This window comes from Borostomias antarcticus, assembly GCF_949987555.1.
Source record: "Borostomias antarcticus genome assembly, chromosome: 21".
Taxonomy (NCBI): Eukaryota; Metazoa; Chordata; class Actinopteri; order Stomiiformes; family Stomiidae; genus Borostomias; species Borostomias antarcticus.
Window position 1 is genome coordinate 5065936 of NC_140254.1, and position 17208 is coordinate 5083143.

The window sequence follows — 17208 nt, forward strand, 5'->3', positions numbered from 1 at the left end:
CCCCCCCCACCCCCCTACAGCCTCCACCTCCCTACCAGCCCCCCCCACCCCCCTACAGCCTCCCCCTCCCTACCAGCCCCCCCCACCCCCCTACAGCCTCCCCCTCCCTAACAGCCCCCCCCACTCCCCTACAGCCTCCCCCTCCCTACCAGCCCCCGCCACCCCCCTACAGCCTCCCCCTCCCTACCAGCCCCCCCCCACTCCCCTACAGCCTCCACCTCCCTACCAGCCCCCCCCACTCCCCTACAGCCTCCACCTCCCTACCAGCTCCCCCCACCCCCCTACAGCCTCCCCCTCCCTACCAGCCCCCCCCCACTCCCCTACAGCCTCCCCCTCCCTACCAGCCCCCCCCACTCCCCTACAGCCTCCACCTCCCTACCAGCTGCCCCCACCCCCCTACAGTCTCCGCCGCAACACTGTTGTTCTCAGCGTTGGTTTTCTTTTAAAAACTGGAAATGTGAGGAGCCTGCTGTAAAGCATCTTACTGCCTTGACTCTTTTTCTTTTCGAATCTTTCGTTTTGCTGCTCCGCTTAATATGTGACGGTGCTCCATTTTACATGTACGATTCTTTGTCAAGATCAAACAGATTGAACCAATTTACCTTGTGACCTGCACCTGTGTGATCTGTCTCGAGTTCACAAACTTTAATAGTGTCCTCTGACTAGTTTTATAGCCAACTCATTTATCTATGGAAAGGTAGCCTACATTCCCACCCATTAGATTAAAGAGAAGGCTATAGAAAATATGTAGCCCAAAAGCTTCCCTCTTTTTTTAAAAGATGTGGGCCCCTATAAACTGTTCAAAATATTAATGTTTTTTTTTTAAAGTTTGTGTAAGGAATCTCACCCTAAATTTATATCGGTCGTCACTGCACTGCAACAAGAAATGCAAAGGGTCCCTTGAGGTCTTGGGCCCCTGGGCCCGGTAGGCCCGTTCGGTAATATGTCTTGCAGTAGCTGAAGCATGTCACCTCTTGTGAAGACCTATACAATGTGTGTGTAATTACAATCCATATTCACCAATGCCAGGGGCTGGCATGTAAGGCAGTGTTTGAGGTCCTCAGTAGACCAGTGCCGATGCTCATTAGACACAATGCCAGCTACTGTAGCCTCATTCTGTAAGGTGTTTTGCAGTGCTGCTGACCATTAACGCCTAGACTCTGTGTGTATTGGGTAGGCCAATTGTTTTCAGAAATGCAAAAACTAATTTTAACAGTATTATCATTCTGCTGGTGGTAAGCTAATGCAGGGTAAGAACTCATTCTGGAATCCAGGTTAAAAGTCAGCCTATTTGCAAGAGCATGAATTAATTTGAATATCTGTCTTGACTTAGAAATGTTTTCCACCAATAGGGGGAGACCAAGCATAGAGAAGGAGACCAATGTGGCTTGAAATGATCCTCCACTCTGGATACTGGGCCCTTTATGAACACATTTACTCATTCAGTGAAATGATAATTTGCTGAATATTAAAGAATACTGTGATAACAGGTCTGCAGTGAATGCATTCTATGTATTCTCTATTCACCACATAGATTGATTAAAGACCATTTTATAATTTCCAATTGGTTATAGGGTCAATTGCCACTATAGTAGGCCTAGGCCAGGATAATCAATCATCTAGACCATTACACTTTATAACGAAGACCAAGCTGAGTCACTACTCATTATGACATTCAATATAATATTGAGATGCAATTAGTTGAGGAACTTGATAATTCAGAAGATTTGAAGATTTACAGTAAATGTAGCCTACTTGATAGCAGCTAGGCAAGCTCACAGATAAACCGTGGCATGACCGATGCACCCATATGGTCGGAGTAACTGTCAATCATTTGAGCGCTCCCTCATCTGACCTGACCTGTATTTTCTTCCAATCTCTCTCTCTCTCTCTCTCTCTCTCTCTCTCACTCACTCACTCTCTCTCTCTCTCTCTCTCTCTCTCTCTCTCTCTCTCTCTGTGCTTACAGAGCGGCAGTGCAGCCCAGTATCGTTACTGTGTGACGCGTGACATGGCCGAATCTTAGCGCGCTATAACGGACCATCTGACTTGTAATTTTACTACAATATTTATTGTGCACACCGGGAAATATTTAGTCCGTATTCGCCTGTGAAGTCTGCGAAGTTTACGCAGCAGTTCTGAAACAAAACTGCACATTTTTCTAACAGAGAGTGCGCGGAGGAATAACACAACGCAACACGTATCCGGTGGGATTCCGCTCCAGAGTGAGAGAAGCGAGAGGACCGGAGCGTTGCGAGGGAGAAGGGAACAGAGTCGCAAACAGGAGAGGAGAAGGGGGAAGAAGATTCAATATTTTGCCCCATATCGTCACATTATCAAAGGAATAATGAGGAACATTTGGATAATTCTCACACTCGGCATAACAGCCTTCCTCTCCGGCGAAAGGGTAAGTTTGTTAACAGAGCTCGGCCGCTTTGCTTCGGGGTAGTTGGGGGGGGGGGGGGATAAAAGCAAAGCAACTTGGAACCTGAGAGCACTACTTATAGGTTTTAACATTGTAACTAACTCGGGATTTTTCGGTTACAGTAGGACCATTGCCGCTGGAAACATGGTAACATCGCCTATAGTGTTTCAGAATGTAAACCAACAATCTTTTATGGGACATTTTGAGTCGAAGTGACTTTAATAGCCAAGGTCCTGGCTATTGTCCACTGCCGAAGAACAATAAGTAACTCGTCAAGTCGCTGCATTTGTTGACCAAATTCTAGCTTGCTGTGGCTTGTCTTTGATTGGTTCAATAAATGATGACCCCTTTTTAGATACAGTTAACAGATTAGCAGGATAGGTTACGAAAATACACTGGACGAATACGTGGCAAGCAGGTCAAAAAACAAGAACCACTCTAAAATTATGGCAAGCTCTGACCGAGACTAAGACATCTTAGCCAAATCACAGTTTGTCACTATTCACTTAGGCCTATTGATTTTCTTTCTTGGAGAAAAGAACGCAGTAAAAGTGATTGTATAATAGGCTTTTGTCATATTTAGAAGTTATTCTAAAACATGGAGCACAATAACAAGAGCCGAGAGGGGCGCTCAGATGTTCTTTCAGCAGTTGAAATCAACTGTGAAATTGTTGTTGTTGTTGTTGTTGTAGGATGCTTGTTTTGATTGGTGTCAGCATCTGATTTGTGGGGGAACATATATTATCCCTTAAATTGGCTGGAGTGTGGGCATGGAGTTGGACGCAATACATCACACGTTGTGGTGTCATCGCTGAAGTGACAGCGTTTAAAGCAGCCACTGCTGCGTGTCTCTGTGGACTGTTACAGTAGACCTAGTAAGTTGGCCCTGTTCCTCTGTGAACTGGCGTCCAATTAGCTGAATCAGACACCACTGGTTTAACGAGTCATTGTTTTGCATGAGGTCACCCCCAGGGAGCAGGATTTTAATAGACGAGCTTCTGAGGCCTGTAGGGCTATAGGTGCAACGCTTGACTCTCATCCATTAGGTCTGATTGGAAAACAACTAAGCTCAAGAAACAAACTAAGGTCTAGAACGCCCCCCCCCCCCCCCCCCCCCCCCGCTAAAAAAGGGTAAAAAGAGTAGGCCATACAGCATCTGTAAACGCTTTGACTTCTCAGCCCATAGGCTCCACCACCACATCAATAGATCTGGCATCACTATCACCCCCCCCCCCCACCCCCCCACAGTGCCTCACTGTGACCTGATGCAGTGACATTGATTCCCAATGCTGGCGCCCGTGTTCACATGCTAACCCAGTGGCTGGTCTGTGATTGGCACCAGCAAACAGATCCATGAGCTAATGACCCTGGATAGGAGGCAGGCCTGATTGTCCTCTCATAAGACCTGCCACACACAAATCACAGCATCAGCCGGCCGGTCGCTCAGTGGAAGTCTCTCTCTCCTCTCTCTCTCTCTCTCTCTCTCTCTCTCTCTTGTCTCTCTCTTGTCTCTCTATCTCTCTCTCTCGTTTTCTCCACCTCCCTGGTAGCCGGTGTACAAACACTGTCAAGGGTGATCTAGAATATCCCGACACTCCCGTGTGAGAATGTTTTCTGCCGCTGTGACACGGCGGTCGGTTGGTTGCTACTTCCTGGAACCGCGGGTTGATCAGAGGAAGACCAATGGTGGAAGGCCGGCCTATACGCTAGATTCCCGTGTTGTAGCCTCTAATTAGAGTGGTGTTTCGGTAGGAAGCGTGGGTGTTCACCTCCCCTTCTCGGCCCTCATATATGCAGCGTCTTGTGCTGTCTCACTGTCTGAAGCAGGCCTCAAAGGAATAACTTCCAAATGGCCTTGGCCGTGGAATGAGTGCATGGTCAGACTGAGAGGACTTACAAGGATAGTGATTAGATAAGGCCTCAGAACTGAATGGAATGTCTGCATTGGTCCAAGACAGATTCCAGGAATGACTGGCCTAAGAGGGATTCCACATGCCTGTTGCACAAAAGACAGAATTCAAACGCCAGTCAGGGTTTTTCAACTAGCGAACCAATCTGATTTGCTGTGTATGAGTTATGTGGGCTGTATGAAGCTCTTTTGCTCATAGATAATACAAAATGTGAAACGGCAGAATGGAGAGGTGAGAGAGAGAGAAGGAGAGAGTTGAAAGCTACTTTGACCTTCTTGATGTTGCTGCTTCACTTCACTCCACTCACTGACTTAATGGTGCTCTGCTGATTTCAGTGAGGTAACTAACCACAGAGATGAGAGGCTACATCCTTGTTGTAGGTAGAGAGCGCATGCAGTGTGCAAGGAAATTATGAGTCCAGACACACACACACACACACACACACACACACGCTGACCGCTGTCTCACCCCACACTGCTGCCAGCTCCTCACCTGAGGCTGCTGCATTAAACTAGACAATAACAACACTGACACACACATGCTTGTCTCCAGACCCACATAACACACACTTTCACTTCCTCTAGACAGTAGACACAGTATGATATTATTGTCTCCACGGTGACGTATTCTCAACAGCAGTTATCGATTCCTCGCGATTCTCCCGGAGGCTGCAAGCCTTTGACGCTGTCCAACGCTGTCAGGAAACAGAAAGCCTGGCCCAGGCCCAGTTTGGTTTCAGAACCCGGTTGTCAGCCCTCGTTCCGGCTTCTGCCGTCATAAAAAGCAAGCTCTTTCTGAAGTGCATCATCTTCTGCCACTCAATGAATAAATAAAATAAAATGTGTGCCTGTGGAGGACAAGACATGTTCCCTCGAGACTGATGGCATATGACTGCGCTGTACGTGACTTAGTATTATCTATAGCCAGCCCTTTTGAAGATAAATACAGGCTGAGATGAAAACCGACGGCTTGGATCATTCTGAGCTGTGCTGTTCTGTGCCCCCCCCCACACCCCCCCAAAAAAAATAAAAAAACAGTACACATGTGATTGGCTGTTGTCTTGCTCTGCCTTCGGGGGCTGTATTCTCTCAGTCCCGATCTGCCAAGTATTATATAATCTTTAATGGACTCTACAGGCCTCAGTAAAAGCCTTTTAAAGGAATCTCCATGCACTCTTGTTTTGCCATCAGCCTCTCACGCACACACACACACACACACACACATGGCACACCACCCTGTCTTGCCAAGATGCTGTCATTATCGCTGTGACTTGGGTTACCATGAGAACAGTGGCATTATTATTCTCTGTTAGACAGCTGGAAGGGATGAAGACACTGAGGAGATGCTCCCTGATCTCTGCTTTGCCTACCCACTCCCAGAAGCAAGCGCTTGTGTCGGCTTCTCCAACATCTGCAGGACGTATGTGCGCTTGTTTGAAAGGAGCTGCTCCCCCTTCTCCCTCCCCTATCCTCCTCCTCCTCCTCCTCTCCAGGAGTTGGAAGGGATTCTTTCATGGGGATGAGGTTGTGCATACCAGTGGGGATTCACAAACATCCAAGCCAGAGAGAGAGAGTGTGTGTGTGTGTGTGTGTGTGTGTGTGTGTGTGTGTGTGTGCGTGGTGTGTGTGCACATGTACGACTGTGTCTGTGTGTATAGAAGACTCTTTGCAGGCATGGGGAAAAGCCATTAGGTGAATACTGTGCCTGTGCAGCACAGAGCCACAGAGGGGCTGAACTCTGACCCCTGACTCTGTCTTCCCTGCCTCAAGGTCCTGTGGAAGATACCAACACAGCTTCAGCTCATGAAGCAAACATTTCTCTCTCTCTCTCTCCCCCCCCCTCTCTCTCCCTCTTTGCCTTTCTATCTGGCTGTCTGTCTATCTCTGTCTCCCTCTCTGTCTCTGTCGGTCTCTCTCTCTCCCTCCCTCTCTGTCTCTGTCGGTCTCTCTCTGTCTGTGTCTTTCCCTGTCTCTCTCTCCCCCACCATTTCTCGACTGTTAATTAGTTTAGAAAATGGAAAGTTCTCTGTGGTGGAGACTGAGGCTCTGTGGTCGCTGGTGACGGAGAGAAGCGAAGGAGAAACCCCCATGTTAAGGGACGTCTGCTTTCTTTCTTTCTTTCTTTCTTTCTTTCTTTCTTTCTTTCTTTCTTTCTTTCTTTCTTTCTTTCTTTCTTTCTTTCTTTCTTTCTTTCTTTCTTTCTTTCTTTCTTTCTTTCTTTCAACCCCCATTCTGCCAGAAGCCTGGGTCCACCTCCAGGCAAGGGGGGAGGAGTGTGAATATGGTGTCCCCTTTTGGCCAACAGGTCCCCCCTGTCTGGCCCGTTGCTTTATAGCCGCAAGGAGGTGCGAGGAACGTCTGTGTGCGTACCGTGCGTGTGTGTGTGTGTGTGTGCCATGTGCCAAGCAGGAGGGTGCAGAACTGGTGCAGTTAGGAGCGTAATGAGCGTTCAGTCTCTGGCGTGGGAACGGCACCACACATCTGCCCGCCCCCCTCCCAGCCTCCCCCCTCCCCCGTCTGGCGGGCCGAGCCAGGTAAATACGCGCCCGTCGCATTGTCGGATGCAGCTCACGCTTTGGGTTCCCCCAGCGCTATGAAATATTCATGACCCGAAAAATGGGTTGCATCACACCAGTGTTTTCCCCCGACAGAAGCTTGGACCTCGTTGTCAAGACAGGTAATGGAGGACAGAGACACGTTAAACATATACAGCACGGTGCTGTCATCACGTCACTCTATTCAAAACATATATTCGGCTTCATAGCTATTAGACTGGCGGCAAGAGCGAACAGTACATTGGCGGCATTTCCATTTCCAGTTCTTGAGGTCTCATTAGATACTAGTTTAGGTCTCCGTTGTGTAGTTTGTGGTCAGGTTTGTTAGTCTGTTTGTTTTCCCAGGGAAATCCAAGACGACTTGGAGTCTTGATCGCTGGCCGTGCCGACAGGGGAGAGGAGGAGCGGAGTGAGAGGGAATGTTCTCCATCTGTACAATATTAATCCCAGAATGCTGGATAGCAGAATAGGGGAATAGGGGCATGACGTCAGCCGACTTTTTTTTCCGTCTCACTCCCAAGATTGCCGTGGAAAGCGACACGGCACATTTAACACATCTGCGTTCACTCATATTTACGAGCAGGTCTTAGCGCTTCTAAAGAGCAGCTAATTGAAATCTGCACTGCGCTCCGCCGAGCAGAAAAATCTCCTGATTCCTGACCGATATCTGGTCTTTCCATTATTTTCCCGGACTTGATTCGGTGCAACGGTGAACTGGCGGCGGGGTGTAAATCACTGTCTGAGCAGGGTGTAGCAAAACCGCAAATTATACCTTGTAGTCTCTTAATTTAGTGTTGTTTTCATGTGAAATCTCTCAAATTCTAGAGGGCTTTTTGGGAACTGTTCATGAAACTGAGGTGAAATTCATGGCTTAACTCTCATGAATATTCAGAAAGTTGTCTGTCTCCATTACCATCTCTCTCTAGGTGCTGTGTGGGCACCCTGAATGGCTTCCACTCCTGATAATTGCTTTTTCGGAGGCTAATATATTTGTGAGCCCTGATAGTTGGGCTTTTTCTCCTGTGTGGGTGCACACTTCCTGCATTGTATATTGGGCAGAGAAATTCAACCTCCAGTTCAGATGATGTCCAGCTGGACTGAAGATGACTTTCATCTTGTGTGCTTGTAAAGCATACTCAACTCACTCAACTCAAACTTTATTTATAGAGCACATTTAAAAAAAATGGCTGTGGTCGACCAAAGTGCTGTACAGGTAGGTGAAATAAATTACAACAATAATACTACAAATACTGCTGGGGTGTGGCGGTGCAAGAGTTCAGCCAGGTACGGAGGAGCCAGAACATTTAGAGCTTTAAAAACAAAAAGCAGAAGCTTAAAATGAATTTGAAAGCAGACAGGGAGTCAGTGGAGTGAGGCCAATACTGGGGTGATGTGGTCACACTTTTTTTTGTGCCAGTGAGAAGGCGAGTGGCTGCATTCTGGACAAGATGCAGGCGTCTGAGTGAGGACTGGCCAATGCCCACATACAGGGAGTTGCAATAGTCAAGACGCAAGGTAATGAAAGCGTGAATTACCCTCTCTAGATCTTTTGGGGAGAGATGTGCCTTTGTCTTGGCTAAAAGTCTTCGCTGGAAAAAGCTGGTTTTAACTACAGAGCTGACCTGTTTATCAAATTTAAAAGCACTATCGAACTGTCACTCTGAGGCTCTTATCGGAGGAGCGGATGTTGGAGCTTAGAGGGCCCAGGATGTTAACAGGAAGGTTAGCAGGCTTGTCCAAAAAAGATGATCTCAGTCTTGCTCTCATTGTACTATGCATTCATATACACACCTATTCAACGTCCTCCTGTTTCTAACAGGCTACTAGCATTCCTGACTGTTAAGAGGTCTCTTTGCCTTTCCTCTTTGTCTTTTAAGTCCCTCTCCAGATGTTCCGTCCTATGGACACTGGTGGCAAAGGTCACCCCCTGGCCCCGCACAGACCAGGGCCACATCTTCAGACCAAACCAGACTGACTCAGCGAGTCAACAACAGAGAGGAATAGGAGACGTATGGACAGGAACAAACAAAGAGAGAGAGAGAGAGAGAGAGATGAGAGGGAGAAAGAGAAAGAAAGAGCGAGAACTGTAGGTTTTCAATTGCCATGCGTCAACACCCCCTCCTGCTCCTCCTCCTGCTGTGTCCTATCTGATGAGCCCAGTCACATTAATATGCGGTCTGCCCTGCTCTGCCCTGCTCTGAGTTAATCTTTACTAATGCACTGTGTTAACACCCATCTGTGTCCCAAACACCAACTGCAAACCCTTGCTGAGTGCCCTCATGTCCAGAGAGAGAGAGGGAGGGAGGGAGGGAGGGAGGGAGGGGGCAGAGAGGGGTGGAAAAGGAGAGGGAGAGGCGTAGAGAGATGGAGAGGGGACAGAAAGAGTGGTGGTGAGGGGGGGGGGCAATAGATGAAAGGAGGGTGTGGGGGGCTCTGTCGTTCAGCGGGGCAAATCTTCAGAGAGAGCTGTGTCAGATGGTGTCCATTTTGATTTGAAATGTAAATTCCTCTGACACACTCATTTCCTCGCCGTCCTTTTGAGGCCACCACCGTCGCCGCTGCGGGCGGAAAATCCCACCGAGAGCGGTCTTCAAAAATGACAACTGTCGACAGGCAAACCTCTGCTGTCCACAGCCAGCCGAGTGGATTCTGCTTGCCATGACCTCATCGAAACCCCACTTTTCCAAACTGTCATGTTTTATCGTTTCTGTGGTATATCTCTGGGAGGAACTGGGGCCAGGGTAAGTGGCTTTGTTAATGTCTGTTTCAAGCTCAAAGCAGTTAGCCTGCCATAACGAAGGGAGAGAAACTTGATTACTCTGATGACTGTAATTTGTGCAATCAAGTGATTCAGTGGCTGGCTGGCATGGTGCTTGTTGGTTGGGTGGCTGGGACTTCAGACCCCAGAGACCCTGTGGAGAGAGAGAGAGAGGGAGTGGGTGAGGGAGGGAGAGAGAGAGAGAGAGAGGGAGGGAGAGAGAGGTGGTCCTTCACTGTCAGTCTGCCTGTCTACCTCTCTGTCTGCCTGTTCATCTGTCTGTCTGCCCCTATGTCTGTCTGTATGGCAGAGCTCATCCTCAACACCCACGTCAGGGTTAGTGAACTCTGCAGCCCAAGCTGCTCCGTTTGGATCTTCCAGGCATACACTACCTAGGTGTCCAGAGCCAGTGAGTTAACGGTGAACTCCAGACCGGCACACCAGCAGAAACATAAACCTCCCATTTCCACAAACGGCACAAGTATCACTCATCATAATCACATATAGTAAAAAATCCCCTCTGGGTATGTAATATATCACTGTGAGATCAGTGGGAACGCCGCTGACAGACGCTTTATTGCATCTTCAGAAGATCTGCCTGAAGACGCTTCTGAAGGTCTCTGCTGCTCTTCCGGCCTTTGTTGTGGCTTCTGTTCGTTTCTCTGTGTGACTTACAGTACCGACCGCAGACGTCTTGACAGCTTTGGTGAGAAGGTCTAGTACAGTAGAAACACCACGATGTGTGGAGGACATCTGTCCTGGTGTGGGGGAACAGTAGTGGTTCCTCTTTGCTGTGGTGAGGTCCCACCACAACCTCTGCTCTCCAGCCTCACACCAGTTGCTGTACGTCTCGTCTTTCTCTGCTAAGGAGGCTGCTTTAACCAACCAGGACGCTCTCACGTTGAGGTAGAGTCCTCTTGCGACCAATGTCAATGTCATTTTATTTATATAGCACCATTCATATAAATCAATGCACACAGTGCTTTACATGAAAGGAGACGGATAAAAACATAAACCATAGAAAACAATGAGAACACCGGTTAGTCCCTTGGACCAATCAGAACGGTTCTCTGGTTTCCTGGGCATCTCCGTCTTTCTCGTCCAGATGGAAGTGGTGAGATGGAGGGAGGAGAGAAGGAGGGAGAAGAGAAGGAGGGAGGAGAGAAGGAGGGAGGAGAGATGGAGGGAGGAGAGAAGGAGGGAGGAGAGATGGAGGGAGGAGTGACGGAGGGAGGAGAGATGGAGGGAGGAGAGAAGGAGGGAGGAGAGATGGAGGGAGGAGAGAAGGAGGGAGGAGAGAAGGAGGGATGAGGGAGGAGTGAAGGAGGGTGGAGAGAAGGAGGGTGGAGCAGAGGCCTGGTGTTGTTTCAGGAACTTCAGGAAAGCCAGGCTGCGGACTTCATTACCGCACATTCCTGGAGAATTACAGCAGAGGAAGAGAATCAGGCTGTTCAGCATCAGAGGGAGGGAGAGAGAGAGAGAGAGAGAGAGGGAGGGAGGGAGAGAGAGAGAGAGAGAGAGAGAGAAGGAGGGAGGTTTGGCATATCCTTTAAAGCCGTTGAGGAAGCTCAATCTGGGCTTTGACAGATCAGATGGAAGACAAAACAGTTCGTTTAAGAGTTCTGAAGATATATACTGTGTGTGTGTGTGTGTGTGTGTGTGTGTGTGTGTGTGTGTGTGCGCGTGCATGCGTGCATGCGTGTGCGGTCTGTTCATAAATTGGGCTTCCCCGTGCATGCTGGGGGAAGAAGCTCCTTTGCCAGGGCGTCATTAAAGATTGAGTGTGAAGACTAGCCCTCATTCTGGCTCTATCTCTGCTGTCACACTTCAATTATTTATGCAGGATGGAATATGAAGCAGAACTTCATACATCTTCCTCAAATACGAGCTGTGGGCTGTGGCTCTCCCCTTGATCCAGAGACACAAACCCTCCCCAGAAACGACGCAGGGCGTCTTCGTCGAGGCCCTCAGACGAGCGCTCAGATAAGGGCCAGGGCTCAATCTGCTCGTCTTTTGCTAAACTGTATTGCAGAAAATACCATATTTGTCCGACTGGGAAAATGCTAGTCTATGAAATGTGAGGATAATAAAAGCAGGCTCTGTACTGCGTCGTGGATATTATGACCCGGATCCTTGTGAGTTCAGCTCTGTTTTGTGAGCTGACTGTGGTCTCATTGTCGCGGCAGAGATAAGGGAAGAATGCTCCTCTCTCCGCCAGCTGCTGCGCACATGAGGAGAAACATGGAAACAGTTTTCTGCTTTTCCTTTTGTTGCGGAGCGCTTGTTTGAGCAAACACGAGACACGGGCGGATGGAGTGCAGATGCACACGCACGCACGCACGCACGCACGCACACACACACACACACTGTGTCTGTACATATGAGGTTTGAATGGTTCTCTGTACAGCCTCATCTGCAGCCAGCCCCTCTAAATCCAGAGAGACTTCCTAAACCACACACACACACACACACACACACACACACACACACACACACACACACACACACAGGCCAAACAGTGACTGTGTGACAGGCTAACCCTGCTTACCCAGCCAGTGCTGGCAGGTTTAACGCGGTGTGTGATGTTACAGTGTCCAGGGCCGTGGCGTCAAAGGCCATCGCAGTCCTGCAGGTCACAGGTCGTGTAGTTTGGCGTAAGACGCCGCTGTTCTGAACAGTCCTGCTGGTTTTACGCTCCGTGGGCCTCAACTGAACTGACTTGAGTCTCCAGTCCGTGATCTAGCGTCGCTGAGTCGCTGTAACTCCTGCTCTCAGACGTGGCGTCCCACCTCTCTCATAAACCTGTAAAGGTCTTTATAACCTCCCCTTCATCCTAAACCCTCCCTCCTCCCCCTCTCCATCCCTCCTCCTCCCCCCGTCCAGCCCTGGAGCATGCGTCTGACCGGAGAGACCTGACTCTGTATCACTCTGATCTTTCTATCACTCTCTTTCTCTGTTCGTCTCTTTTCCTATCCGTCTGTTGAACATGATGGAGGGACGTGTCTGTCCCCAGAGAGACTACACGCTACAGATCACAGTGGATCACAGTAAAAGCAGAGTAGCGCAGTAGAGTTGCTTAGTGTGTGTGTGTGTGTGTGTGTGTGTGTGTGTGTGTGTGTGTGTGTGTGTGTGTGTGTGTGTGTGTGTGTGTGTGTGTGTGTGTGTGTGTGTGTGTGTGTGTGTGTGTGTGTGTGTGTGTGTGTGTGTGTGTGTGTGTGTGTGTGTGTGTGTGTGTGTGTGTGTGTGTGTGTGTGTGTGTGCACTACTAGCCGGCCTGGTCAGGATTATCACTGGATAATAGGATCAGAGATCACCACCTGCCACTCGCACCCCAAGCCTCCATCCCTCGCTCCATCCCTCGCTCCTTCCCCTTCATCCATCCCCCTTCTCTCCCTCCCTCCCCCATCCATCCCTCTATCCCTTTATTCCTCCCTCTATCCATCCCTCCCTCCCTCCCTCTATCCTTCCCTCTCTCCCTCCCTTACACCATAAATGTGCTCTGCTCTTCTCTCCTCCTTCCTTCGGAGCGGCGTCACGTTTCTCCCTTCATCCTCCCCTCTCCACCTCTCCGTTCACATCGAGCCCCCCCCCCCCCCCCCAAGAGCAGAACCACCACCACCCTCCTCCTCTCTCTCTCTCTCTCTCCATATCTCCCGTTACTCGGTCGTCCCGCCCCCTCCCTCTCCAGCAGCACGCCGGGACCAAATCCTCTTACGGGGGGGGAAGGGAAGGACGAAGGAAGCCCCGGTCAGGAATTCGATTGCCGCTGCGCTGCGAGGACTGAGGCAGAGCAGATCCCCGCCTCCCGAAGGGCTTCATCTATAGAGGGTCAGGATCCAGTCATGGCAATGTGTGTCAGAGATGGACAGATAGACAAGCATCCGTGTGTGTGTGTGTGTGTGTGTGTAAACACACAGAGAGGCGGGGGTTAAAAGAGCGTGAACTACGCGTCCCAGGGAGGAAATAGATGGCGAACGGGACCCAGGCTATAAATACCCCCGACCCCCTATAAATACCCCTGCACGTATGTACGAATCGACACAAAACTAACGGAACTTTCCCATACTCTCCAGGTCTGGACACTGAGAGACCACCGCCAGCCCCCCCCCCCCCCCCCACCCCCCTTTCCACTCCAACTCTTCGTCTCGTTTATGTTGCGGAGAAGACATTGTGACATCGCAGTCCCGCGACCTTTGACCTCCCCCTTGCCCTTTACTCCTCAGAGCTCTTTTCATGTGGCGTTAATGAGCCTGCCTGCGAGGAACTCAGGAGTTTCCTGTTAACGCGGTGGGGGGGGGGGGGGCAGGGGGTGAACAGCCCCCCGGTCGGAGGCAGACCCGCTCCTCCACCGCCCCGGCATGACACAATCTGGATCAGATTAAACTCTGAACCGGCAGCTAATTCATCCATCACGGCCCACCTCCCAGCACCCCCCCCTCCCCCCCCCCCCAGCCCCTCCCTGTCCCCTCCCATACCAGCCCTACCAGTAACCACCCCCCCAACCCCCCCACCCCCCAAACAGTCGGTGGCTTTCTGAATTCCTTTGCTGCCGGCCGTCAGAGAAGCACAAAGGGTGGGAGTTGTGCTGACAGAAGCCATGCCTTTCTCTTCACTGATGGAGGACTGTTTGAAGTGTGTGTGTGTGTGCGTGTGTGTGTGTGTGTGTGTTCGAGTGCATGTATGTGTGTGTGTGTGTCCACGAGCGTTCAGACGGCGTGCTTGTGTGTGTTCAGCCTGCATGCGTGCGTGCGTGTATGTGTGTGCGCGTGAGCACCGCGGGTACGGGTCGGTGGTAGAGCTAGTTTGGCCGCGTGGCCGGTCTGAACCCGAGCGCATGCTCAGCGTCGTAGACTGCCCACTGTTGGCGGTGGCTGGCTCTTCATGCTGCTAATTACTGACGCTGTGTCTATTGTTCTCCTGACCAGCACTGTGGTCAGGACCAGCTGAACTAACACCAGACCTCAGTGCGGGCTGCCATACCAGGACGAGTGCAGCGTTTAGAGACGAGGAGACTACGGTTGGTGAAAGTAAATGTGGTCAGCTTGCGTTGGGCGGATAGCCAGTGCATATTATGGTCTGTCCTGCACACTACAATGACCGATTATAGTGAACAGGGTTCGAAAACGAGACGCATTCCTGTGTTCCTGCTTTGTTTACAGTCGACTCGTACAGTGTTTAATTCACAGTGTAGAACATGGCTCTGGCTGAGGCCTTATCCTGCTCTGATGATGATGATGATGCTGATGATGATGATGAGTGTTATCGCACAGGTTGCTAATCAAATAAACAAGCCCCCTACACACACACACACACAAACACACACACACAAACTCATGCGCACACACACACACATACACACACACATCCACGCACATCCACACACACGCACACACACACACACACTCCTAATCCAGGGGCAGCAGCACCTGTGTTTGCAGAGGAATGGGGAATATGGCAGCCATGTTGAGGTCTGAAAGGGTGCATTCATCTCCCTGACTCAGGAGCAGCATACACACAATCACGTACAAACATGCACACACTGTATGTACACACACACACACACTGGAACTAACAGGGTGCAGTGGGGGTGTCAGCGACTGGGGCATGCCAGAGAGAGCATGTGGCCCTGTGTGTGTGTGTGTGTGTGTGTGTGTGTGTGTGTGTGTGTGTGTGTGTGTGAGAGAGCGACATGTGACAACACGTGTCCGCATGTGTGTGTCGGTGCATATGTGGGCCCATGTGAGCGAGCGCCTGTGGACGCTAAAGGCTTGTGGCCCAGGTGTGGGAGCGAAGCAGGCGTTTATATAACACCCGCTGTTTCCATCTGAAAACGCGGAATACTGGGTAGGGAAAGGGGCCATTTCTATTTCTGTTCAACATGTGTATCATACTCAGTTGCGCGATAACCGTTATAAATCTGTTAGCGAGCGGCATATCCCTCCATCTATCTATCTATCTATCCCTCCATCCTGCAGGCCACCCGCTGCCTGTCTGCTCCTATTAAGACATAAGAGAAAGAGGGGTCTGTTTTCTCTCTGTGAGAGAGAGAGCTTGGCAGCTCCTCTCATCCTCCCTCCCTCCCGAGCCTCCCTTCCGAGCCTCTTCTTTTCATCAGGGTGGAATGTCTTTCATTGCCCCGGCTGAGTGTCGGCGCCGGGCCTAGTGGAGCAGAACCGTACGGTGCGGGGTTCCTCCCATCCAGGGCGCGGCGGGCGGGGCCCGGTCCGGTTGCCGGGCCGAGGCTCAGGGAGCGCCGCTCGCGGAGCCGGTCCCCCAGGACGCGAGGCCCCTGGACAGAACCCGGCCCCAGGGCCTGCTAGCTTCCTCTGGCGTCCCGTTCTCCTACCCACTATGACCGAGGGAGAGAAGCCGGGCTCCGTGGAGAATACCCACCAAACTAGGGGAGACCAACTGTTCATTTCCTATTCTATCGGGGGGGGAGGAAATCTTCCTCTTCCTCTTCCTCCTCCCCCAGGAGGCTGAGAGTGTGTGTTGTAGTTAATGTTCCTCAGGCCACGTTAAAAGAGAAGAAAAAAATTGGCTTCGGGATCTAGTGTTCCAGGACCGACGGGCAATATTTAGATTTCAACCCCAGCCCCGAGTTGAGGGGTACAGACAGATGGAGTCGTGCCGTTGTAGTTCAAAGCTGCTGCTTCTCCAGAGGTTGCCACGTGACGCCGCTTTGGTCCGGCCGGCCGTTAAGAAGGTGAAACTGATGGCGCCCGAGGAAATCCACGCGCGCGTGTGCCCTGGCCGCCGTACTGTATAATTGCTCGTACCCGGGCCTTTCATACACCCCTTTATGCCCTGGCTCTCTTTTGTGCTCTCTCTCTTTCTTCTCCACCTCCACCTCCTGTCACCTGCCCTCTGTGGACCTCTCTGTGATAGATGATGAATAACCCCGATGATTAACTCCGTTATGAGTTCCTCTTCAATGCCCTGTACACGAACGGAAGATCACGGCTCCACTGTTCTCCTCAGGGTCGTTCTGCTTGAGAAAGTCTGAAACAGTTCATTACCTCTTCGCTTAAGTCCACAAAAGGTCCACGGAGACTCTGCCTTGGGAAAAGCGGTTGTTGAACGGTATGCTTTTTATCCCAGACTGTCTGGAATGTGAAGGGCACACTCTTCAGGTTCTTTCCTACTGAAAAGTCCCTTGGTGAGAAAAGGGCAGGCTAGCCTTGATGCGCTCGCCGAGGTTGCGCTCAACGTCAGCCAGCACAAAGACTGACCGGAGGGAAAAACGACAGCCTCAACCGCCTCAACCCGGTGCTCAGACAAGTCCTAACCAGCATATGGTGAGCGCGTCAACATGGACCCTTCAGACAACATCGGGGAGGGGTTCAGTGCTTTGCTAAAGATTGAAACTTTTCCCAATCCCCTTACCTCTCGCCCCCCTCAGAGATCCCCCCCTGGAGTGCTCCATCAGTCCTGTTTACACGGCTGCCATTTTGACTGCTGCTGTTGTCGTTCTTGGCCTGGTTCTGTGGTATTCAGGATATCGAGGCCTGCCTCCTGGGTGGAGAGGATTCCAGATTGTTCACAGGGCTGAACTACTTTT

At 50.7% G+C, this 17208-nt stretch overlaps 1 protein-coding gene across 1 annotated transcript in view; it reads left to right on the plus strand.

Moving 5' to 3' along the window:
• The first annotated feature begins 1974 nt into the window (after positions 1–1974).
• Positions 1975–17208, plus strand: part of sdc2 (syndecan 2) — a 21767-nt gene continuing 6533 nt past the window's right edge. The window contains 1 exon segment of the mRNA XM_084455139.1: positions 1975–2407. Coding sequence (XP_084311265.1) covers positions 2348–2407 — 60 coding nt within the window. The 5' untranslated portion in view covers positions 1975–2347.